At 42.1% G+C, this 26,981-nt stretch overlaps 1 protein-coding gene across 1 annotated transcript in view; it reads right to left on the bottom strand.

The window, feature by feature from the left end:
- Window positions 1-26,427, bottom strand: part of RNF213 (ring finger protein 213) — a 97,585-nt gene extending 71,158 nt beyond the window's left edge. The window contains exons 1-9 of the mRNA XM_056848648.1: window positions 25,947-26,427; window positions 25,071-25,129; window positions 19,363-19,461; window positions 18,049-18,171; window positions 11,298-11,478; window positions 10,633-10,806; window positions 5,185-5,343; window positions 4,302-4,903; window positions 1,316-1,481 (exon numbers count right to left, since the gene is read on the bottom strand). Of these exons, the coding sequence (XP_056704626.1) occupies window positions 1,316-1,481; window positions 4,302-4,903; window positions 5,185-5,343; window positions 10,633-10,806; window positions 11,298-11,478; window positions 18,049-18,171; window positions 19,363-19,461; window positions 25,071-25,129; window positions 25,947-26,427 (2,044 nt within the window). The remainder of the gene's footprint in view (window positions 1-1,315; window positions 1,482-4,301; window positions 4,904-5,184; window positions 5,344-10,632; window positions 10,807-11,297; window positions 11,479-18,048; window positions 18,172-19,362; window positions 19,462-25,070; window positions 25,130-25,946) is intronic.
- Window positions 26,428-26,981: the final 554 nt, after the last annotated feature.

The following is a 26,981-nucleotide window of genomic DNA, read 5'->3' as shown; positions in this document are numbered from 1 at the left end:
AGCCAGCTAGGGCATGATGGAGACCTGATCCTGCAAGAAACTGCCTCCACCAGAACAGTACTTCATGGGAGGAGCACAGGCTCTTCACCACTGTGCTGCCTCTTCACAAGGCCAGCTGTCTATGCTGTGCTGTGCCTTCTGGGAGGAAGGACATCCTGGGGTGCTGGCGGTCTGAGGTCTGGCCCTACAGGGGAGAGGGGCAGCTGCCCAAGGTATGATCAGCTGGCAGTGTCTTCTTGAGCAGAGGCTTCAGGAGCAGGCCCCTCAGCTGAGCCCTCAAAGTCCACGGGGTCTGGGTACAGCCTGGTGATTCTGGGCATCCCTGATGTGGCCCCTGCGTGATCCCTAGTTCCTCCTATACATTCCGTAAGGAGGCTGGATTTGAGTCTGAGTCCAGCCAAGGAGGGCTCCTGATACCCTCTGTATGCTACCTTCTAGCAGAAAAAGTAACAGTTTTAACAAGCTAGCATTAACTGATTTTATTAAGAGCTTCAAAGGTCTCTTGATTGGATGGGTAAAAATGAATGGCTGTGCCACACTTTTCTGGCCCACATGCTTACAGCATCCTGACACATCTGTAGAGTTATTTGCTTCTACCAGATGCAAACTAGTCAGGTAAGAATAGGCTATTCTAAGCCAATCCAGAGTCAGTAGCCACATGAAAGAAGTTGAATTGCATTTGTGAATGCTGCTTTGGAATAAGATAGCTCAATTTGGAGGAGGAGGAGAAGAAGAAGAAAAAGGAGGAGGAGAAAAGAATAATTTTGGAACCAACTGGAACATACTTTTGGAAACCTAGTCAAAGCTATTAGCCATCTTGGACCATCTGTGAAGATGGCAAAGGAGGGCAGGAGAAGGTTTCTGTAAACTGGTGAAAAGCAATGGGGAGAGAGGCAAATGAACCCCCTGCACATACACAAAAGCACCCTACATGAGACTGTGTGCAAGAATGCATGCATAGTTACTTGCACATGTGATCATCCAGGGTCGGTAACATGCTTGCTTGTGTGTGTGTCAGAAGGAGAGACTGTACAAGCAAATGAAAGGAGGCATGAAACTGGGAAACGATGTAGGACGAAGAGAAGTTCAGAAACTGAGGAGGTGAAGGGAGGGTGCAGAAGGAGGACACTTTCCAGTTTATTGCCAAAAAGATTTCCTGCAAGTCTCAATAAGACAAGCATAAAAGAAACTGAGAAAGCAGAGGCCTGACAAAGGCTTTGTAGATCAAATATAAATCATGATCTTTCCAGATATGCTGAGCATAATTCCCAATTAATTCCAATAAATAAATAAATTATATTTGCATCTATTTTACCTTCCAGAGCCTCTCTGACCCAGTTGACAAAGTCCCTCCTGAGAGTAAGCTCCTCAAGACACCTGCGACGTGGCTCAGTGATGCTCTGCAGCAGTTTCTTAGCACGCATCAATTGGAGACTCATGCAGGTGAGTTTTTGTTGTTGAAAAGATTGAAATTCATCTTTCTGAAAAGCAACAATTGCACAGATGGATAAGAAATATCGCATAGCACCATTGTACAAAAACTGTCCCTTTACTTTAATGGAGTTTTCTACTTTACTGCCAAGTGGTTTCCGATATCCCATGAACATCCCATTTTTATCACTGCTTTTACGAACTGCAGACATAGTTTGGATACATAAATATCTACCAACTATCTATATGTAGTGAAGAAACCACATTAGACTAACGTGATTTCTTCAATACATATAGATGGTTGGTCGATATTTATGCTGTTTCTTTTGTGTTCACAGTATGTATCTATCTATAGTTGGCTTTTGTGCTGTGCTTTGGATTCCGGATTTGCTTAACAGCATAGGTTGTAATTTTGTGTGCTATAGTTTGAATGTGCATCCAAATCTAGATGCAGTTCAATGTTTTTAATGGAATGCATAGCCTTCTGCATTCACACATCAATAATCTTTGTACTTGGATTTTGCTCAAGGCGTAGCAAATCAGATAGATGCTGGGTTCTGGCCCATTGTCTGCCACAGCAGAATAATATCAGTGTTAGAAACTGAATCTGCTAGATTATGGTGGCATCCTTAGTGTACGCTTCATCTATTAATGCCTCCTTTTCCAGCTGGAAATAATTTCACATTTCAAGCCTCTGAAGACTCCGTTTACAATACACCTGGTCAGAGAATAAGGCAAAAACATGACCACATCCCTGCAACTCTATTGGAATGGGCCATATTTGCCTCAAAGTGCGGCTGGATACTATAAATGACCAGCTCCTCACATAATTTGGTGCCCCCCACAGAAGACTTCTATGGAGCTACCATGCATTAACCAGTCATCTCCACCACAGGTGATCACTATGCACAGTTATCCTTGCAAGGAGACACCATGCAGTCAACAGTCATTTGTATCAGCCCACTGACACCACGTTAGCATAGCTTGCTACATAACTGTCATGGAGCTGATTCGCTCTATAGTAGATATGACAGAGACAGATGTGTGTGGGCATCATACATGCAGGTTAGAGAAAATGCAGGAATATGAATATACAACAGTCAGAAACTGGTCATCTGAAGAAGGGGAGAAAAACTCTGAGTTTAACAACTTTTCATCAGGGCAGCTAAAATAAATTATTTGTTTAAAAATAATCAACTGGATTTTTAAAAATGAATCAGATTGCTTTTTGAAGAAAATTAAAACTGTATTTTGATAGGTTTAAGATACATTACTGCTTAAAAACATCTCATCATGGAATAGGGATTAATTTGTCATTCAATAGTAACGTAAGAAAACAAGGAAACTTTGGATAATGATACACGACAAAATGCCAAAGGTTTTAAAAATTAAGTTTGTTATGGATTTGAAAAGTATGTTATTAAACATTTTATTAAGTATTATTTCAAAAACACACAATGAACTATTTAAGTATATAGTGATGGCGGCAAGACTGCTCTACATGCAGCAAAATGGAAAGCAGAGAAATGCCCAGATTTAGATGAGTGGATTAATAAATTAATAGAATATGCAACTATGGCAAAACTGACATAGTTTATACATAATAGGCCAATCTCAGAATTTCGGGAAAAATGGGATTCCCCCCCCCCAATTATATAGCTAGAAATTTGGAACAGAACTAAATCACACTTAGATAACATGAGAGAGCTTTAGGGCAATAAGTACTAAATGTGTTAACAGTTATAGAAGAATATGTGATATACAAAGAGCAATGTAATTCAATGAGGAGAACAACAGAATTGTAATTTTGAGTGGCAAGCTTCATATACATTGTTATATTGAGTTTATGTTTTAATGTTTTTTATGGTTGTTTGTGTTTGTCAAAATAAAATTTTGTTAAAAAGATTTTTAAAACGGCAATTCAATAGTATGAGACAATATATTTATGGAATGTTTAAGAATAATTTTGTAAACGAGTTTCAGTAATTGATGGATTGTGTGTATGTGTAAAGTGCTGTCAAGTCGCAGCCAACTTATGGCGACCCCTTATGGGGTTTTCAAGGCAAGAGACTAACAGAGGTGGTTTGCCAGTGCCTTAATTGATGGATTAGGGGCCCAATTTTATACTGTCCCAGAATCTCATGTAAAGAATATTTAGGGTATTTTTTTTCTATCTACCCAACAGTACTTAGTGCTCAGTGTAGAAGATACCATCACAAAACTGGATTTTTATTTCCAGAGTATGTATCTTCTAAAAATAAAACCTGCATCTTTCCAAATTGGGCATATATATTAAGGTTTATAACAACCAGCAAAAATGGACTTTTATACAGAAAGCCATGATTAAGCTGAGTCTTCCTGACTAGTGATTTAAATCAGTTTGATTTAAATAAAACAGACTTCTTGATGTTTTTGTTCTTATCCTTCAATTAAATTTCATTATTTTCTCACTGTATTTGATCTTTCCCCCCGCCACCTCTCTCTGGGACATCAGAACTGCCGTAACTACAAGTAAGGTTTTAATTAGGGATTTTATCTTACCAACTTTTTTAATGGTCTGTTTCTGTTTTATGGATAGCTTTTATGCTGTTTATGCCCAATGGCTTGCTTTTAGATTGTTAGGTTGCTTTAATCGATAGCAGCCTCGAGCAGGACTCTGAACAGGCGATGCAGAAATATCCCCCCAAAAATAAATGAATTAAGATAAGCAACCAATATAAATTTGAATACATCTGAAATCAGCTAGGCATTTTTAAAAATAACGTCTGACCTGCCTTTCTCCATGCAGATCCAAGCTAGCTTTACAAAGCTTAGGTACACTTCCTTTGCCTGACAGATAGGCTGCTAATATTTTGAAGATCTGTACTTACAAAGTTCAGCAGAAGTCGCAAGACTTTGAAGTCACCAGATAGGCTTAAACCTTCCTTGACCTTGTCAATAACTTTAGCAGAGTCCACAGCTAAATGCAGTTCATGATACTGCTGTATCTGCTGAGCCCGTTGGTCTATCCATTCACCACTATCTTGAGGGTCCTGGTTGCACATAATCCTCAAATCCTTCTTTAACTCCTCATAATTGTTGGTAAAATCTCTGAAGAGAATGTCCACTTCAGCAAATGTGAGCTCTCCAGATTTCAGGCTGCTATAGAATCGGCAGAATTCACTGTAGCAGGGCTCATATATGTCTTCTAGCACATCATCAAAATTCAAAGTGGCAAAATCCTGGTCTTCAATTACATCTTCATCGTTGCCCAACAGGTTTTTAGCTGCCCACTCCCAGCAATGCTGGAAGATATGGCTCTCTTTAAAATCATGCACTATTTTAGCTGTCTTCCCTAGAGCTGGACTCAGGTTGTAATAGGTCTCTATTTTACCATCATCATGGTGACCCGGATGTCTCACAGTCACAATGTCATTCAGTGCTTTAGAGTCCAGATTTTCACTGTGCTTCATTTCAATTTCAGAAATGTCCACTGAAAAATGAAAGGACAGCCATAACTTGGAATGCACACATTCTCACTTTCTCTCTTGGTACAACAAATCACATTTCAGCATCAAATGCCAGCCCCAATAGTTGCTTAAAACACTAAAAATGAAGTTATGTTTTCAGGTTCCCATATGACACGGATGCTGCTGCCTTCCCAGTCAACAGTTTTGTTCTACTTCCAAAATTAGAAGCAACTTTGCCACTGCAACAGAGGCAGTTCACAACAGAAAACTCTCATTTTCAACATCTGCCTATTTAAACCATTACCTTTTACAAAATCTTGAACCTTCCTACACATGTCCAAGAAGGATCCCAACATTTTTTGCTCCTTCTTGATTAACAAGACTTCTTGAAGCCTCAACTCAAGCACTTTTTGGAGGGTCTGCTTTTGTTCAGTTTTCTCCATGATTGAAAGATGCTTATTTTCTGAAATGAAAACCGGAAGTTACATGTCAGTACAACCCTTTCTCCCCTGCTTGCCACCCCCAGAAAAAATGTCTCTAGCTTGGATTCAGTATTTTCCAAAGTAAGACACAACAGATTCTGAACTCTCATGACTATAAAAACCTTGGCTGCCCAGGCCAAGGTCTCAGATTAGAGGGAGGGGGTTGTCAGCGTCTGCAGGTCCTTTCCCTCCTGCCTATTCTGGTTTGTTGCATTCCGAGCACCCAGGGAAACCCTTTTGGGCAAGCCATCTCTGTTCTCTTTTCATCCCCCATTCTTTATTTGAGTTTGCTTCTACTGTGTAGCTAGTATAGCCCTGCCAGATTCTCATTTTGCAAATTCACCCAATTAGTGTTTGCTTTTATGTTTATTGATCATGGGTAATTTTACAATCTGAAATTTTACAAACTGAAGCTATCATATTTTGGTCACATTATGAGAAGACAAGAGTCACTGGAAAAGACCGTCATGCTAGGAAAAGTTGAGGGCAGCAGGAAAAGAGGAAGACCCAATAAGAGATGGATTGACTCAATAAATGAAGCCACAGCCCTCAATTTGCAAGATCTGAGCAAGGCTGTCAAAGATAGGTCATTTTGGAGGACTTTAATTCATAGGGTCGCCATGAGTCGGAAGAGACTTGACGGCACTTAACACTCACACAATTTTATAGTCACAATAAAAAGCTGTTATCTAGTATGGGAGGAGAGAAGACAGCATGGTATAGCCCAATCTCGTCAGGTCTCAGAAGCTAAACAGGGTTGGTACATGGAAGGGAGACCTCCAGGAAAGACTGTGCAGAGGAGGAAGAGGAGGAAGAGTTGGTTTTTATATGCCGACTTTCTCTCCCACTTAAGGTAGAATCAAACCGGCTTACAATCACCTTCCCTTCCCCACAACAGACACCTGGTGAGGTAGGTGGGGCTGAGAGAGCTGACTAGCCCAATGTCACCCAGCTGGCTTGATGTGAAGGAGTGGGGAAACCAATCCAGTTCACCAGATTAGCCTCTGCCACTCATGTGGAGGAGAGGGGAATCAAACCCGGTTCTCCAGATCAGAGTCCACTACTCCAAACCACAGCTCTTAACCACTACACCACGCTGGAAATGGCAACCCACCTCTGCTTAATCACTTGCCTGGAAAGCCCCTTGCTGGGGTCACCAGAAGTCAGCTGCGACTTGATGGCACTTTACACACACACACACATACACACACACCCCTACCTGGCATGGGCAATGGAGGTTGCTGGTTAACCAAGCTTATTGCTCTGAGGGGCTTGCCCTCTGGGAGATACCAGTTAACTAACCAGTTAACGCTGGACTTACCAGGAGGGATTCTTCTAATCAGTGGAAAGGAAAGTATCCAGAAGTGGGTTAAACCCCACACACTTGCTCCACAGGCAGGGCCTTGCACATTATTTTTGCATTGTTTCCACATCCAGTAAGGGGTGAGTCCTAGTTCATGCTCGCCAAGGTTCATGTCAAGAGAAATTCCTTAGTTCTTTTGCAGAAACATCATCCTTCGAACCATGTTTACTTTCATCTCCCAGAAATTTATTCTGTCTTGTGGGAGGGAAGGGATACCTTCCATTCCACTAATGAGAAGAAACCCTCATGGTAGCGCCAATGTTTCATTCTCCCTCAGTGGTGGAAGGTACCCAGAAGTGGGATATTGAACAGCTGAGTCATCCAAGTTGGGCAGTTTGTTGCTTGTCAGAGGAATTACTTGGGAACCACCTTCTGGAGGACTCTCCTACCCAAGGCTCTATCTGCAGACCTGTAGGTATTCAATAGTATAACTGACAAAGATAGACAGTGATATCCAGGTTGCTGCTCTGCAGATTTCTGCAACTACAGCATTGGTACAGAATGCCGCTGAGGTGGCTGTCACCCTAATGGAGTGTGCTGTGACTCCTTTGGAAGCAGATAAATGTTGGATTTTGTATGCTAAGAAGATTTTTTTTATACCTTATCACCCATGGAAGACGGAAGCAGGTAAGTGTTGGACCTCATTTGCTAATAAGATACACACCTTAATCCTCCTGGTGATAGTGGTCTTGGATACCCATGGAAGATGGGTTGAACAATCAGTGAGTTTATAAGCCTAAAGACTCTGTGCGCTCTATGTAAGTCTTCGGTGCTCTCCTTGCATCCACTTTGTGCCGTTCCTTCTCCTTGGGATGTGAAGAAATGGGCAGAAAGATGGTAGGTGGATTTCCTGGTCTTTCGTGGTCTTTGGCAGGGGTTACCCTTGATACAAAGGAGGGGTCTGTCCTGCGGATTACTGAGTCTTTATGGGAGGAGCACAATTCTTTCCTTATCGAGACCCATCTGGCATGTGTGATGGCCAAAAGGAATGCATCCTTGAAGGATAAGATTCTAAGAGTTACTGATCTGACTGGTTTGAACTATGGTTTAAGTAAAGCCCTAGGACCTGGTGTAGGTCCCAAGAGGGAAAACATTGTCTCGGGGGGGGGGGGAGGGGCTAGGAGGGCCAACTCTGAGAAATCTTTTGATGTGGGTATGAGATGAGAGAGGTCCCCTGGTCCCCGAGGAGATATCTAAGTTAGGGATGTGACTTGCCATCTCAGAGTGTTGGGCCGTAGACCTTGAGCTAGGCTGGCATAGAGAAATTGCAGCACCTCCCTGATTCCGGCTGCCAAGAGACTGACCTTCTTTCTGCAGAACCACCTGGTGAATGCTATCCAGGTTGCCTCAAACCCTGCTGGTGGAGGGTTTCCTGGAGGCAAGCATGACATCTATAAGCTCAGGAGGGTATCTGTGCCTTTCTAGGGCCTACACATCAACTTGCATGAGGACAGCTGGAGCCAGGCTGGATCTGGATAGAGGAGAGGGCACCTGAATGAAAATGTTCTGGGATGGGGGGATGATCCACAGAGGTCTGACTGCCATCATGACAAGTTCGAAGAAGCATAGTCATCTTTGCCAGTATGTCATGATGAAGATTACTTCTGTTCCCTCCCTGTGAACCCCGTTCAGAATTCTTGATACTAGTGGGAACTAGTATAGGAATTCCTGAGACTGTGAGTGTCCTGCCTCTCTGTCCTGAATCTGAACAGGAACCTGGGAACCCTGTGATTGGTTGGAGATGCAAAAAGGTCCAGGCTAAGATTGCCCAGATGTCTGGTCACTGTCCTGAACACTCTGGGGTTTAGTGCTCACTTGCTAGGATCCGCGTCTTGAGCCAGTCAGCTTTTAGGTTGCAGACACCTTGGAGGTGATGGGCCTGTTGTAGGTGATCGGCCTGTAGGAAGACTCTGTGTGGGTCTCCACCCAGTGAAGGAGAAGGGCTTCCTCCTTAGGGAGTGGGATCTAGTCCTTTTTTGCCAATTGAGATGGGCTTTGGCTGTGGTGTTGTCTGTGAGGATTAGAAAGTGAGCACCTTCTATCTACAACTGAAAGGCTACTAGTGCCATTTGGATGGCTCCAGCCAGTTTATGCTGTACATGAATTTGGAAGGGTTCCACTTGCCCTGCACCAAAAGGTGTTGGCAGTGGTCTCCCCAGCCCTGTACGCTGGCATGTGTGGTTATTTGCACCTGGGAAGATTTAAGGAAGGGAGTTCCCTTTGTGAGGTTATCCCTTTTAATCCATCACAGGAAGAAGGTACACACTTGCTTTAGAAGAGGAATCAGTTAGTGGCTGCAGGGTAGGATGCTGTCCTGGTGAGGCAAGAGGAGCCACTAGTAGAGGGCACGAGCGCAGTCTGGTCTGTGGAACTATGTTGATGCTGGAGATTGATGCTGGAGATCATTAGTCCTATCAAATGCACTATGACCATCAAGTTGTCTGAGCATGCTGGGGTGTAGGGACACCCCGTCAAAAATCTTTGGAGGGAAAGGAGGAGGGTGGATTCAAATTCCTGGGATCTTTGCACTTCTCCTTCCCTTTGCTGGTTACTCATGCGCAGGAAGTCTCAATGCCACCAATAATTATGAGCTCTGAAGCCTTGGATATCATCCTGCCCACGTGAATTGCGTTGAAGGGGACTGGCGGTTACAATCAAAAGTGACTCCCTTGTGCTCCAAAGGCACAAGGGAGCCACTATGGTAGAGGCTGCAGTGATCTGATAAGATCCTGTCTCAGCCGAGGCCTCGTCGGAGGGGAGATCCTGGCAGGCTCTTTTGGTGGCTGTGCGCCGGCTGTTTCCATGACATTGGGAGCTGGCGTGGAGGAGATATCTGCATGAGGAGTCCCAACCATTCCCCTGGTCTGGGGAGCCAGCATGGACTTGATATCTGCCCTGAAAGTGGATGGTCTGGTGGCCGGGGACTCAGCCAAGTGCTCCTGACTCTGGTGAGGCATCCTGGCAAAATGCTCTGGAAAGGCACCAGGGTGGGCAGCTGCCATGCCAGAAGTCTCCTTGGTTTGGGCATCTTGTTAACCTACACTCTTCAATAAGCCTAAATGCTTTCTTTGTCTCGCTCTTGCTCTCTAGGCTACTTTCAGTTTTGAAGAACTGTGGAAGTTCATCCTATGCAGAGGAAGGCAGGGCATGGACTGGGGCTCTCCCCCAAGCCAGACATGGAAGCAATGCAAAAATAATTTGCATTGCCCTGCCTGTGGAGTGAGTGTGGAAGGGTGTAACCCACTTTTGGATACCTTCCACCACTGATAAGAGAACACAGCATGCTGGATAACCAAATGCTGGATAACAAAGCTGTTACTGTATTTTGTTATAATCAAAGCTGTTACCGTATTTTGTTATAATCAATCTAATTACATCTCTTCCAACTTTGTTCTGTATACAATTTTAGGATTCTTATTGGTATAATCTGGGAAACAGTGACTCAAGAGTTAATGGCAATTTCTCCCCTCTAAATTTAAATTTTTATTTTCGTGGGTTTCAGAACTTTGTCTGGTATTTTGTAATGATCTGCTATTTTATAAATGACCATAAAACACTGGGGGGGGGATTGTCCTTGCTGCTCCTAATCTCCATTTCTTCTTCCTTCGCAAACTGTTGTGAAGACTCTCTCAAGTTGCCCTGGCACTTGAGCTAATGCACAATTTCTGGTGACCACACGCAAACAAGCCTCAGTTGCTCCAACGCATCTTTGCCTGGCATTATTTAAGGGCTCCAGAAGAAAAAAATCTGCATTTTCCTCCTAATCAGGCTGGGAGCCCCCAACCTGCCCACATGTTTACCTCAAACTACTAAGAAGAAACAATGGCTACACCCCATATAAACCTATTATTCTGATTACATTTACCTATCATGCCCCCACACGCATGCAAAAAGAATTCATACTTACTTAGCTCCCAAATAGACAGAAACTGTTTCTTGTACTTCAAAATCAGTTCTAAGTGTTTAACGAGGATATTGCCTGAATTGAGTTCATGGGCAATTTTGGTATATATGGAGTCAGCAATGGTCATGCACTCCTTGGCTTCATCAGTAAGTTGATCCAGGAAGTCCCCACCTGACCCTGGCAAATCGATAATGTATTTAAACAACAAAAAACAAGCAGTCTTTGTTCTTTCAGAACTAAGAACAAAGACTGCTTGAATTGCTTCCATCCCCATTTCATCAAAAGCAACGTTTGTCCCTCTCAACATTTCCATGGCAAGTTTGCACATTTGCCACACTTCACCTTGTCAACTCTCCTTTATACAAGTATATCACAATGTTTTGTTTTTAAAAGAAAAAAATCACATAAAACAAGAAGCACACAGGTAACGACTGCACTCCTCCTCTCAAATCATCAGCGAAATAAATCCAGATTTTCATTTCAACATAATTCCTCTCTGAAAGGCTAAGTCTTATGTGACTTTCCCTTTCCATAATGTCACATTTAAGTTATCTGCAATCTGAGTCAGTGTTGATGTTGAATAATGTACTTTGCACCATTAGACACTCTGAAAGATTTCCCTCCTGCACCCAGAATTCGGCTCCCAATTAAATGCTATACATAAATACCATTGAAGCTGAAAAGATGCTTGATATCTGGCCAAACAAGAAGATGATTCAGAGCACCTTCCAAGTCACCAGGTTCACCAGCCCTGTTAGTTGGCCATGATTTTACGATGACAGCAGATACAAGAGCACCCAGCTTGTTCAGGTTGTAAGAGCACATCACGTCAAGGAGATTTTTCTGAGTCTACATAAAACATAAAAGTATGTTCAGTGCTGGAAAACAATGAGTACATCATACTGCGGAGCTGATTTCACACACTTGCTTCATTTGATTTCTTAGACGGTTAATTTTCATTGTATAGCCCAGTAGGGCTGTCAATTCGGTTAATCCTGAACTGGGAAAATCCCGAATCAACGTTGATCTGGCTTTCCCCAGTTCAGGATTAACCGAAGCAAAAAAAGGCAGCCGTTTCTAGAAGCCAAACTTCGGGGGAAAGCCGATTTAATTCGGCTTTCCCGGTTTAGGGAATCCCCCGCCTTCCTTTAAGGCACAGATCTAACTAAGCCCCCCCCCCGCCCACCTCCCCGGGAGTCCCAGGGAGGGAGGCTTTAAAGAGATCCATGCTGGATCTAAACTAAGCCCCCACCGCCCGCCTCCCCGAGTCCCAGATACGCAGACTGTGGGGGCTTTAAAGAGATCCACGCTGCCAAGCCTAGCAGAATGGATCTAAGCTAAGCCCCCACCGCCCGCCTCCCCGGGAGGCCCAGGGACGCGGGCAGCGGGGACTTGAAAGAGATCCACGCTGCCAAGCCTGGCTTGGCAGCGTGGATCTGTGCCGAATTTTTTCGGTATTATTCGGGTCCGGGTTTATTGACCCAAATATTTTCAGGAAATCCGGGTTTTCCAGATTTCCCGAAAATTTTCTGGTTCAATAAACCCGAACCCGAAGAATACTGGGGGGGGGGGGGGGAGATTGACAGCCCTACAGTCCAGTCCTGCCCAGGTTCACCAGTTTCAACAAGCCATTGTCATAGAATTCACTTACCTGGAACACAAATTTTTCACAGTGTTTTGTGCATTCTGATTTGGTTCATATCTTAATGCTAACTAGTTGCCACTACCCCTTTCACCTTTTCACAAGGTGTTCTTCAGAAGCGATTGGTGAGAACAACATGCTCTTGGGCAAAGTCATGGATCACCCACCCTTTTTTGAGCATAGGGGTTCTCTAAATTCCCCTGTACCCATTGCTCTTGGACACAAGAGCATTTGGACTTAAAACACAAAGCATTTGGACAAATACCGTATTTTCCAGCTTATAAGACGACTGGGCATATAAGACGACCCCCAACTTTTCAAGCTAAAATATAGAGTTTGGGATATACTCGCCGTATAAGACTACCCTCTCCCATAATACTAGAAGGCAGGGCCATCTGCTCAAGCTGGAGGGGGAGAGATTCAAAACAGAAGTTGTTGTTGTTTTTTCCCACACAACGCACAGTTAAATGGTGGCCGGGTTCTGAGCCAAGAGCGAGGCGAGTGGGTAGAAGCGCCCGAAGAGAAACCGCCTCTAGCAGTCGCAGCCGGGCGGATGATCACCCGTGCAAATCTCCTGCAGCAAAGAGTTTCTCTGACCCCATAGGGGAGGGGCCATGGCTCAATGGCAGAGCACCCGCTCAGCGTGCAGAAGGTCCCATCCCTATGGTGTCAGAGAAACTCTTTGCGGCAGGAGATTTGCATGGGTGATCATCCGCCCGGCTGCAACTGCTAGAGGCGGTTTCTCTACGGCAGGGGTGGGGAACCTTTTTTCTGCCAAGGGCCATTTGCATATTTATCACATCATTCGGGGGCCATACCAATGCCATACCGGTTGTAGATCTCCCAGCGGGGGGTGGGGGGTTGGAGGGGTTGGGAGGGTCGAGGCTAGGGAGGTTTTTGGGGTGGAAGAAAGAAAGAAAGAAAGAAAGAAAGAAAGAAAGAAAGAAAGAAAGAAAGAAAGAAAGAAAGAAAGAAAGAAAGAAAGAAAGAAAGAAAGGCCATTTATGCATGGGAGGTTTTGCCTTAGATTTGCTGCTCTCTAGATGCACATTTTTCCCATTTGAATTCTCAAAACTCTGCATGAGATTTATTGTTGAGTTTTGAGAATTCAGATCGGGAAAATGTGCATCTAGTCTAGAGAGTGGCAAATCCAAGGCAAAACCTCCCATGCATAAATGGCAGAAGGAAGGAAGGAGGGAGGGAGGGAGGGAGGGAGAAAGAGAGAGAGGGAAAGAGGGAGCGAGGGAGCGAGGGAGAGAGAGAGAGAGAGAGAGAGAGAGAGAGAGATGGGGGAGAAAGAAAAGGACAGAGAAAAAGAAAAGGACAGAGTGTGACAGACCAAGAAAGAGACCGAAAAAGAGGGAGAAAGAAAGGGAGAGAAAAGAGCGACAGAAAAAGGAAGAAAAGAGAGAAAAGCCTTCACACACACACACACACACACACACACACACACACACGGCGGCGTTCGCAACCCCGCGCAACTGGACTTCAACTTTCCCACCTCCCCACCCCGCCCCACCCCACCCCCAGAGTGCCTAATCGGCTCCCGGGAGCGGCTGGCTTCTTCTTCTACCCCCCGCTCGCCGCCTGTCAGCTGTTGAGTGGCAAGAGGGAGGGGGAAGAGAAGAAGCCAAGCCGCTCCCGGCGGCGGAGCATCCGCAAGGGAGGCGATAAGGCGACTCTGGGGGCGGGGTAGGGAGGCGGGAAGGGTGAAGCCCAGCTGCACACGCCGCAGCGGCGTGCAGGAACAGCTGAGGCAGTGAGAGTTTTTTAAGTGTGCTGCGACGTTCCTGCACACTGCGGCTGTAGGGGCAGCCTTGGGGGAAGCTTCTTTCTCCCTCCCCCCACCACTCGGAAGGAACCTGGGACCTTCTGCAAGCGGGTGTGTGTGTGTGTGTGTGTGCGCGCGCGTGCAGGGGAGGGGGGGAGCCGAGAAGGAACATGGAATCCTTCCCGGTTCCCCCCCTCCCCTGCGCGCGCGCGCACACACACACACACACACACACACACACAGGCACGCACCTGCTTGCAAAAGGTCCTAGGTTCGTTCCCGGTCCCCCCTCCCCGCAAATACAAAGGCACTCACCGGCTTACAAAAGATCCCAGGTTAGTTCCCGGTTCATGCCCCTCCCCCGTACACACACAAAGGCACCCACCCGCTTGCAGAAGGTCCCAGGTTCCTTCCTGCATGAACCTGGCCACGCACACAGGGGCCCACTAAGCCGGCGGCGCAGCCAGCATGCAGGCTGGTGAGGCCCCGGAGGCCTGAGTCTCAACCCCCCCCCCCCTCAGCATTCTCCAGTCCGGCTCGGAATTCAGCACCCGCCCTTATACATCTGGCGTATAAGACGACCCCCAACTTTTGAGAGGATTTTCCGGGGTTAAAAAGTCGTCTTATACGCTGGAAAATACGGTAAGTAAATTTAAGCTGGCAATGTAATAGTCTGTGTTTTTTTAAGGCAAACAAAATATGTAATTAGATAAAATGCTTTCATTTTCTCTACATAGTTCTACATTGATGGAACTACGATGAGCTGGTTTTAATTTTTTAAAACATTACTAAGTTGGTGGTGGAAAGTTCTGTCAAGTTGCAGCCAACTGATGGCGACGCCATTGGGTTTTCAAGGCAAGAGACGTTCAGAAGTGGTTTGCCATTGCCTGCCTCTGTGTGGGCTGAGAGAGTTCTGAGAGAAAAACAGAGTTTCACTTACCTGTAACTGTTGTTCATCTGATGGATCTTCTTTGCAGTAACACATTGGAACTGGGACTGCGCAGGCGCAGGCCAGCCACGGAAAAGAATTGTCAGCTTCTAGCAAATTCCAAAAGAGTGCTCCCCCTCCCCTCGGGGCATGTAATCTCCCCGCCCCCGAGTCACATGACCCAAGGAGGGAGCACTCTTCCCTCCAGTTCTCCAACCTGCCGCCACAGAACCACTGCGGCGGGCTGAACGGCCCCGGCTTTGGGAACGACTCCGGCCAGATGGGGTCGGTGGTTCCCGAGCATAATCTTTGGAGCACAGCTGAGTGGCACCATCTTGGGACTCTTGCGGCTCCAGGGCAATGCTCCTGTCCAGGGGTACTTGTGGCACATCCTTGTAAAGATGAAGGAGGTGCTCCTTGAATTCCACCGATACCTCCTGGGCCCTGCTCGGATCCGAAGCCGAGGGGGTTGCCAGGGGATGGGGAGGGGAGTCCTCCGCAGTGATGATAGGCTCAGCAGAACGCGGGGCCGCGACGGGCTGAGGATGGAGTCGCGATGGCGTCAACGACAGCCGGCGTCAAGAAGACCTCGGCGACTTCGAAGGCAAACGGCGCCGATCCCTCTTGGAAGATTCCGACGGGGACTTTGGGGGCCGAGAAGGCGGGCGACGCCTAGGAGATCTCGAGCGGGAAGCACGCTTTGACGAGCCACGGCCATCTTGGGAGCCCGGGGCTATAAACCTCGCCGGGCGAAGAACTATCGAGGAGGGCTTCTCCGAAACAGAGACCCCAGTAGGTTTGGTGACAAGGGCCCCATCGGAGGAGGACGCCTTACCAGCAGGGCGATCAGACGAATCCCCCTGAGGACGAAGGGACACCTTGTAGAGGTGGGAGATGAGGCGAGTCGAAAGTTCCCTCAGAGCTTTGGCCGTAAGTTTTCCACAGCTCTTGCACGAGGAGGAAACGTGGCCTTCTCCCAAACAAAGTAAGCACTCCTTGTGAGGGTCAGATTTGGCAACCTTTGCCCCACAAGAAGAGCATTTTTTGAATGGAGCAATCTTCTTAGCCTCCATTACTATTGCTAGAACGAAGCTAAGCACGTTCTCTCTCCGTGGCGGCAGAAAGAGAACTGGAGGGAAGAGTGCTCCCTCCTCCTTGGGTCATGTGACTCGGGGGCGGGGAGATTGCATGCCCCGAGGGGAGGGGGAGCACTCTTTTGGAATTTGCTAGAAGCTGACAATTCTTTTCCGTGGCTGGCCTGCGCCTGCGCAGTCCCAGTTCCAATGTGGGACTGCATAGAAGCCATTCAGATGAACTGTGACTTACTCAAAGTCAACCAGCAGGCTCCATGTGGAAGAGTGGGGAACTGATCCCAGTTCTCCAGATTAGAGTCTGCCACTCACACTATGATGGCTCTCTAAGTCAGGGTTCAGATATTCACATCTCAATTTCCATTACTAAGGGATAGGAATTTCCCTAAGAATGGTAATACCACTAAAGTTGAAAACAGTCTGATGCATGGCCATATAAGGAGATATTTTACAACACTTCAACTCCCTCATATTCTGATGGCAGCACATCCAATTTTGCCCAGCTTGCTCAGATTATAACACTAATGCATGTGTGTGTGTGTGTGTGTGTGTGTGTGTAAAGTGCCGTCAAGTCACAGCTGACTTATGGCGACCCCTTTTTTGGGGTTTTCATGGCAAGAGACTAACAGAGGTGGTTTGCCAGTGCCTTCCTCTGTATAGCAACTCTGGACCTTCCTTGGTGGTCTCCCATCCAAATACTAACCAGGGCTGACCCTGCTTAGCTTCTGAGCTCTGACGAGATCAGGCTAGCCTGGGCCATCCAGGTCAGGGCAACACTATCTGCATAGGCACAAGCAAAAAATACTCCACTTTCAAAATAAACACTTAAGAACTGCAGCTATTCTTAACAAAAAATTCTGAAAGTAATGTTAATATTTACCAATATTAAATCAGCTCAGCTTTTCAGTGAACTTATTGCATCAAGTGTTCAAGCTATTTGAAGAGGCAGGATATCAATATCAATATAACCAGTTCTTAACATGGTCAAATCAATGGATAATTAAATCCACAGATTGGAGCCATGAACAGACAAGACAGATCTTTCTATAAACCTAACATCCCAGATTTGCTAAAAATATGATATCTAAAACACCACCACACACACTAGAGGAGATAACCCTCCCAAATAATAGAGGCAATGTCTCTAGCTTTATCACCTCACTTTTATGATGAACCCAGGCCTGGCTGGTTCAACAGCAGCCATCACACAAAAGCCATTGCGGAGTAGTGGTTACAGTTTCTCAACAGGATCTGGGAGACCAAAATTTCAGTCCCCAGTCTGCGATGGAAGTTTGTTGCATGATCTTGGGCCAGTCACACACACTCAGCCTAACCTACCTCACAAGGTTGTTGTGAGGATAAGATGGAGGAGAATGATGTAAGGTACTTTCGGTCCCCGTTGTAAAGTAAGGTAGGGTATAAATGAAGTCAATAAATAATAAACATAGCTGAAGATGGGGAGCAGATAAAAGGTAGGTAAGGTTGGTTGGTGGGCAGAAAAGAAGTAGGGAAAGTTGAGGATACAGGGGCTTCTAGGAAAGAAGAAATAATGTGGGCAGAGTGATACAGAGGAAAGTAAGGTGCCCCCCCCCCACAAGTCTTTATGGGTTTCTCATTAGGCCCAGCCCAGACTAGCAGGTGGCCTTGTGCAACCCAACCAGTTTTCCTGGGGAAAGGGTGCTGGGGAGAGGGGGAAAGCTAAATACAGAGGGGAAGGTAGGTTGGCTGGTAGGTGGGAAGGAAAAAAGGAAGCAGGAAATGGAGAGAGGCCATAGGCGATTTCAGGGAAGAAAAAAGAGGAAATAATAGGGGAGTGGGAAATGAGCTGCCTCTTGCAAGTCCTTGCAGGTCCCCCACTTGCAAATATTCTAAATACCTAATTCTCTATATAACTTATTCCAGCTCAAATAAGCACACTTTTGAATAGTCTTAAATGTTCAATAATACTTGCTGAGATAATTATTCAAAGAATTTGCCAATATGCTACCTGACATGCTAAATTAATAGCTTCAATGGCACAGTTTTCAAAGGTGTTCCCAATCTGAGGGTGAAGTTCCTCGAGTTTTGTATGGCAATTGCAGTAGGCTTTAATCTGTTGAACTTCACGTTCCTGTAAAGGGAATAGAAAATACCATCATTGGTTTCAGATATTGAGAAGTATTAGAAGAAAACATTGACTAGGAAGAAATTTAGAAAATGCAGACAAGGAAGGAATTTAGACTTTATGCTATTGTTAACCATTTTTATTTATGTAGGAAAGAGAAAGCTTTGCCCTTCCAGACGGAAAGCTTCTCAATGTAGAGGCTGTCCCTTATGTTCCCTAAGCAATCTGATTGAGAAAGGCCAACCAAATCTATCCCATCTTTAAACAACAGTGTAAAATCCTGTAATATATTCAAATTAGTCATACCTATAAGCAAAGGCAAATTGTAGGCAAACACCTTGTATGGGACACCTACAGAGATATTTTAAGCTCTAGGTGTCGCTAGAAGGCAATCAAACCAAGGATTTGCATCAGTTTTTAATGACGAAATAACAGAACACAAAGGAAAAGTCACACCCAAATACTTTCTTACTGGGTTTTCAAGCATGAAGAGGGAGACAAAAGCAAATTAGACATTTTAAAAATCACATGGTCATATTTAATGTTATACGCTTAAATACAACCTCTGGTGGTGGTGGTGGAAAGTGCCATCAAGTCGCAGAAGACTGATGGCAACCCCGTAGGGTTTTCAAGGCAAGAGATGTTCAGAGGTGGTTTGCCATTGCCTGCCTCTGAGTAGCATCCCTGGACTTCCTTGCGGCCTCCCATCTAAATACTAACTAGGGCCAACCCTGCTTAGCTTCCGAGATCTGGGGCTAGCCTGGGCCATGCTGGTTAGTGTCAAGATTACAAGTCTGTCAGTTAGTTTGACAGGTGCAGGATAGATCAGTGAGATCTAAGGATGATGTAATCAGCCTGGAAAGTACCTGGGGAGCTAGAGAAGCTGGCCTGATCCAGCTATAGCCAGGTGGCTGATGCAATGCAGTAGCAATGCCAGGATAATTGGATATCTACTGTGATTGGTGGTTGCAATCACCAGGTGTATATAATGAAGTGAAACCGCAGTTCTATGCGGGATGTTATGAGCGGAGAGTGTGAAAGGAGTATCTGTATATATTTCTGCACTGTACAAATAAACAACACTTTTTCTAAGTAGCCGTGGACTTTCTGATGGGTATCCTGGACAAGACTGCTAATCCGCTTGGCTTCCACGTTAGTTAGGACAAATACAACCTCTATTTTCATACACATTAGTACCTGTTTGATTCTGCTTCTCATATTTGAAATTAAAGTCCTTTTCCACTGCTCTGTGAAATTCTCATCAGAAAAAAATATTTTCAAGAAACAATTCCACACCTATAGAAGAAAACGTTATAAGTTAAAAGCAAACCAATGAAGATTGTCACATTTTCATTATCATCGTTCCCACCACCTCAGAAGACTGAACTGGGAATCTTGAGCAGTTTGATCAAATTTTACACCTGTTTTATGGGAAGAAAATAGATGTGCTTTGACTGGAGCCTGATTATGCTTCCAGGACTAAATCCAGAAGTCTCCCCTGCAGGGACTACAAATGTCTAGATCAGACTACTAAGGGCCAAACTAAATGATCCATCTGCCATTAGATGGGTTGACGCATAGACAGATGTGATGTCAGGAAGCTAAAATTTGAAAACACAAAGGGGACTGACTCATCTTGGGAGCAAGGCATGGGGAGCAGAGGGGCTTCACCTTCCCCCTCAGACAGTTTTCCCAAGCTAAAACAGATGCAGGAGGCCATATTTGCTCTGTTGTGGGGTTCCATATGCTGCAGACAGTGTACATGGAGCCTCACAGAGGGGCAATTGCAAGCTTAGAAATGTTAGTTACTCGATGTCACATCTGTCTGTAAGTTGAGTCAGGTAAGTCTGACCCAGCCCATGAAAGCTGTATTGTGTAGTCTGGCCCTAAACCTAAGAAGGAAGAAGTTTAATTTCCCTTCATTTTACTTTCTCTTTCCTCTTACCTTTAGACACATCATTTTCTACAGGGACACAACTGAGACATTAATACTGCAATCCTGTGCATATCTGCTTAGAGCAAGTCCCACCTGCTTCAATAAAGCTTACTTCCTGGCAAGTGTAAACAAAAATGCAAACTTAGGGAGAAGGAGGAAGCTGACGCTTTTCTCACTACTGAAACAGCAGGCTTTCTGAAAATCAGTAGGCCTCTAACAATAAAAATATAATAAATAAAAAGACATCACTGAACTCCAAAGAGGAAGGGGGCCAGAAAGATATATTCAGGAACAGACAAAGGAGGCAAGCAAAAGAAGAGTTATTATTCAGTCAGCTCAAGGTTAAAAAACAAGAGAAAAGTTACTGAAAGCAGACGAGGCGTCAGGGAACTTTCAGGAAGGATAATTAAATAAAGATGCCAGGTGTTAAACAACAGACTCTAAACACATTTTATTTAACCAATCATGTTATTTCTGCTTTATGATTGACCAATGATTCTTCTGTATGATTGAACCAATTAAAAATAACCTGAATATTGTTAGCCAATGAATCATTAACAAGAACTCTGGATCCAATGAAAAGTTATTATGTGATATGCATAGTTAAAATATTATTAATGAGATAGTAAAAGATTATAAAAGATCAAACACACTTTTGCCAGGGGCTTCAAACTCCATTTTGAATGCTCTTGAGAGCAGAGTTTGGAGACTCAAACAGCTGATTAAAATAAAAAACTGTTTTTCCAGAAATATTGCTCTGGGTCTTTGTGCTTCTATTCCTAAAAAGCCTGATTTATAAACCTGCTATAACACTATGCTTCCCCTTCTGCATATTTCCCTCCATAGGTATCTTCAGGATCATGACGACGTTGAGGAAAATAGATGTGCTGGGCTCCCTCACTACATCTCCAGAAGATACATGCCTCAAGTTTTCATCAGAGACAAGTAAGTTACCTATTGTATCCTTGTTTTCTTACAGGAGACAAATTTCTTTTCACTGAGTTTATTTCACACAAATTTCATTATCCGTTCCATTTCTGGCTGCTGCTAGACCCCATCCCTCTACCCCATTCATGGCAAACATCAAAAGTCCCCTACACGGCAAACAGAAAAGCACCATCATACGTCATTGCTTCCCATCGTCAAATCTCTCCTTTCTCTTTGGTAGATGAAGTAGGACATTTTGACAACAGCCCTACACTTTTCCTTTTTAAAAAAAAAAAATTTATTGGTTTTTTTTAACAGAAATAAAAAAATTAAACAAATTATAAACTAAAAACAATACAAAGAAAAAAATTAAGTAACACAAAATACAAAATACAAACTCAGAAGGGTATCAATATGACTTACTCATTACAATCTTAATTATAAAATTTCTAATGTTCAAAAAAAATAGATAACCCCTCCCCCTTCACCCACCAATAACAGTGACCCTTCACCCGACTTCCGTAGCGGTGTCTTATCAGTTTTTAATATTTAAAAATACAAAGGTATAAAATTATTCTAATTTCTATAACTCGTTAATTATAACCATAAAATAAATTTTTGCCAACTTATCCCAGTATGAGGCGGCCTTTGACCAAGTTTGTTTAAACTTTTCCATATCTTTCCCGTGTAGAAAATCTGTTAATTTGGCCATCCTCATATATAACCATAGTTTCTCTCTCCAGATATTAATTGAAGGTTTATTCGGTTGTTTCCAAACTTTAGCTAACCCAATTCTTGCAGCAGCAAAACTATATTGGCAAATAATTCTATCATCATCATTCATATTTTTGGTGGTATTCCCAATAAGCAAAATAATGGTTTTCTTTTTACTCCACAATTAATCAAATTATTCGTTTCTCTCACAACCTTCTCCCAGAATTTTTTAATTTTTTTACAAAACCACCATGCATGCATATATGTACCTCTTTCCTTCCCACATTTCCAACATAGTCCCCTGTCTTCACTATTCATTTTGGATATCATCACTGGTGTTATATGCCATCTATAGAACATTTTATATAAATTTTCTCTGATTTCATTAGTTATTGTGAATTAATATTCTCTCTTCCATAAGTTTTCCCATACTTCCAAATCTATATTAAAACCTAGCTCCTTCATCCATTTAATCATAATTTGTTTAATTCTTTCTTGTTCTAAATTAATTACCATTAATAGTTTATACATTCTGCCTATCAATCCTTTGTTTCCTTTTATTAATATTTTCTCTAATTCCGATTTATTTTTAATAAATCCAAACTGATTATCTTTATTAAATATATCCCTTAATTTATAATATAAAAACCAATCTTTTATATCAAGTTCTTCCCTGCTTTTTAAAACACATATCCCTTCTTTCCAATCAATAATATTTCTATATATATATATCCATTTCTAAATTCAACTGTGTTCCTCTTCTCATAAAAGCTTCCACTGGATTGACCCATCCCGGGGTTTTATTTTCTAAAATCTTCCTATATTTTTTCCATACTTGAAACAGTCCAGCTCTAATATGGATATTAAAATCTCTATTTACTTTTTCTTTCTCATACCATAAGTAAGCATGCCATCCAAAACGTAAATTATAACCCTCAAGTTCTAATATTTCAATATCCTCTAACATTATCCAAGATTTCAGCCATGTGAAGCATGATGCTTCATAATACATTTTTAAATCTGGTAAACCTAATCCCCGTTTCTCTTAGTTGAATCAAATTATTGTAAGATATTCTATGTTTTCCTTTATTCCACAAGAAATTTAAAATATCTTTTTTTCCAAATTTTAAATATTTTAACCCCCTTATTTATTGGTAAGTTTTGAAATAAAAAAAGCATCTTAGGTAGAACCATCATTTTAACAACTGAGATTCTACCCCATAATGATAAAGGTATTCTTTGCCAGTTTTTCAGATCTATATTAATTTGGTGCCAGATTTTTACATAATTATTTTTAAATAAATTAAAATTATTTGAAGTTAACCAAATGCCCAAATATTTTATTTTATGTTCTATAGTAAAACCAGTAATTTTGGATAGTTCTTGCTGCTGCAAGAATGAGACGTTTTTAACCAATATTTTCGTTTTGTTTTTATTGATTTTAAAACCTGCAAGTTTTCCATAAACCTCCATCGTTTTTTTCCATTCTTCAATCTGGCTAATAGGGTTAATTAAGAAACAAACTAAATCATCCGCATATGCTTTAACGTGATTTCTCCCAACCTTATATCCTATAATATTTACATTATTTCTGATCTTTCTCAATAAAACTTCTAGCGTTATTATAAACAATAATGGTGAAAGAGGGCATCCTTGTCGGGTGCCCTTTTGAATTTCAAATTGTGATGTTAAATCTCCATTTATCAACAGTCTAGCAGATTGGTAAGTATAAATCTTTCCAATAGCTAATTGGAATTTTTTCCCAAAATCCATATATTCTAATACTTTTTTCATAAATTTCCAATTGACGTTGTCAAACGCTTTCTCTGCGTCCAAGAATATCATTGCTAGAGGTGTAGTACTAAATTCCGCACATTCTAAAAGATCTAATACTACCCTAACATTTTGACTAATCAGCCTTCCTGGAAGGAAGCCTGCTTGATCATTATGAATAGTCTGACTTAATATTTTTTTCAATCTATTTGCCAAAATCGCTACAAAAAATTTATAATCATTATTCAATAGTGAAATTGGTCTATAATTTTTAACATCTAATAAGTCTGAATTTGGTTTAGAAATTAAAACTATGTTTGCTTGTTTCCAGGTATTTGGAATAGATCCTTTCTGCAAGAAATTGTTCATCACTTTTAAAAGATATGGAGAAATTTGTTCCATAAAAACTTTATAATAAAATGTTGTAAAACCATCTGCACCTGTTGCTTTATTCAATTTACTTTTACCTATTGCTACTTTTAATTCCTCCATTGTTATATTGGCATCTAATAATTCTTTATGTTCCTGTGAAGTTCCTGTCCATTCAAATTGGTTTAAATACACCTCAATTTCTTTTTCTGAAACCTCTCGTCTATATAAATTTGAGTAACAATCTATAAAAGTTTCCACAATTTTTTGTTTATCCATTATAACTTTACCATCCCTCTTTATTCTTGTTATGGGTAATTTCTTTTCTTTATTTTTAAGTTGCCACGCTAATAATCTACCTGGTTTATTTGCATGTTCAATTTTTTTAATCTATTATACATGGGGGGTTTTCTATTTCCTCATTTATTAGAAATTCATACTGATATTTCAAGTTTTTAATCTTATCGCTCTGTTCCTGTTTAAGCAATTTAGTTTGTGCTTTTCTCAGTTGACTCTCAGTTGTTTAATTTGGTCTAATAATTTCTTCTTTTTACCTTCTCTCTCTATACCATCTCGAGTTTTGTTGTATTAATAAACCTCTTATTACTGCTTTGCCTGCATCCCATACAATATCATCCAATGTCCCTTTATCCATATTTTCCAAAAAATAATTTTGTATGTCTATTTTCAGTTTATCCACAATTTTCTTATTTTTAAGTAAGTACCCATTCACGACTCATGATTTATTTTTTTTAGTACCTATATTGATCCTAAGCAATAACGCATTATGATCAGAAAGCACCTTGGGTAAAATTTCGGGGGCATCAGATAGATTTATAATATCTTTAGACAGCCAAAACATATCTATTCTTGAATGGGAACAATGTCTTGATGAGTAAAAAGTATACCCTTTTTTGTTACCATTCATTAATCTCCATATATCAAACATTTCCCATTGATCTGTTATATGACTAAAAATACCAGGTAATTTACCTTCAAATTTACTATTTTTCTTCTTTGTTGACCTATCCAACCTTGGTTCTATAACTCCATTAAAATCTCCCATCCAAATCATTTTTTCATTGGCATATTCTGCTAATATCAATGCTAGATTAGTATAAAATGATTTTTGATTTATATTGGTTGCATAAATACCCACTAAAATTATTTTCTGAAATCCCATTACAATTTCCACCATCAATATTCTCCCATCTACATCTTTATACAAAACTTTAGGTTCTAGTGCTAAAGGAACATACATAGCAATACCATTAATTTTTTTTCATTACACGCAGTAAATAGTTTGCCCATTTTTATTTGCTCCAACCTATTAACATCCTTTGGCACCCTATGTGTCTCCTGTAAACAAAAAATATTAGCTTTAGATCTTTTTAGATGGTAAAATACTTTTTTCCTCTTATTTGGAGAATTCAAACCATTAACATTCCATTATAATAATTGTAGCATTTTTATTATTAATATAAACCCCTACTTAATTTTTTTAATTATTTTTCTTCTTTTCTTTAAACCTCCACATTATCTTTCTCCCCCCTCCCTACTTATCCCATTTTATTTCCCCTTTATATGAATCAGCCAGCTCCTCCCTCATCTGAGGATGATGCCCCCCCCAGTTGCTTCTTCTGCCTTTTCTTCTTCAGTACGGTCCTTTCCCTCCAGTTCTTTTGAGGCTTGACCTGGTGATTTACGTAGCTCCCCTTCATATCTTCGTAAAAATTGTTCGGCCTTAACAGTATCCGTGATCTTGAATCTTTTGGCCTTGAAGATAAAAGAAACTCCTTGAGGGTATTCCCATCTGTGTTGTATTCCATTGTAGTTTAGTCTTTCCACAAACTCTGCAAAAAAAATTCTTTTCCTCAGAAGCCTTCCAGGGATTTCTTTCATCAATCTCACCGGATTCCCATCAATTGTTATTGGATTATTAAAATGTTTATTCAAAATTAGGTCACGGTGACTTCTTGAAAAAAGCTGGATCAGGAGTCCCTTGGAACTTTATTTTTTGTAGCATAGGCAGAGTTCAGTCTGTAGGCCGTTATTATCATACCTTCCACAATGGCATCATCTTCCTGTAAAAAATCAGCCAACAATGTTTTCAGATAATTTCTCAAGTCTGTACCCTCCAGTTTTTCTCTGAGGCCACGTATACGAATCCAACTTTCCTTTATCTTCATTTCCAACATTGCAGTATGATCATCGCTCCATTCCTCGAGTTCTTGGGAAGCTTCCAGTGACAGTTCAAGAGCATCAACCTTTTTTCTCGTTTCTTTATAATCCTTTGATTGCTTTTGAACCTTTGCATCAAGCTTATCCTGTTTTACTGTCAGAAATGAGATAGATTCTTGAAGTGTCATAATAGCCACTGCATTTTGGTTTAGACCTTGCTTGACAGATTCAATCTCCTGCTTCATTGAGACCATTTCCTGTTTGACTTCTGCCACGTCTTGTTTAACTGATGTCACCTCCTGAAGTGTTTTAGTCAAGAGTTCTTGTAAAGAGTTAAGAGTGGCATCAGGTTTTTTAGTCATCTTTGCTGTTAGTGTTATCTCTGTTCCAGGAGAAGAAGCTGGTGAGAGAGCTGGGCTGGTGACAGAAGCTCTTCTTTTAAGTTGTAAAGATTGTTGGATCTGAAGCTGTTTGGTCTCTTTTATTAAAACTTTAGGATGTTTTTCTATGTCCTTCTTGGCTTTGTCTTCTTTATCTCCCATGGAAAAACCTTAGGATGGCTACTATTATAGTCCAGGGAAAGTAAGGGGGGGGGGTGAGATTTGTTATTTAAAGCATCAATACAAACAGTTCTCAATGGAGCTTCAAAAAAATAAAAGTTGTCTGGAGAGTCATAGCACTTGTTATCATTCAGTTTTCCATTGCCAGCATTTCACTCACACCCTATCCTGTTGAATTGTTTCTCAGAGTTGAAATGGCGCAGCTGGAATTTTAAGTGCGCAGCAACTTTGGCAAAAAGCCAAGTTCCTTCATGTAAACGTTAGCGAGTATAGAAAAACAAAATCCAAAAAGTTCTCCTTGATTATGAAAGCTGATAGACACCCCCGTGAATTAGTTGTTAGAAATGATATGCATA

This window comes from Euleptes europaea, chromosome 1, assembly GCF_029931775.1.
Source record: "Euleptes europaea isolate rEulEur1 chromosome 1, rEulEur1.hap1, whole genome shotgun sequence".
Lineage (NCBI taxonomy): Eukaryota > Metazoa > Chordata > Lepidosauria > Squamata > Sphaerodactylidae > Euleptes > Euleptes europaea.
Note: the sequence above shows the minus strand (reverse complement) of the source record. Positions and strands in the feature narration are given on the sequence as shown.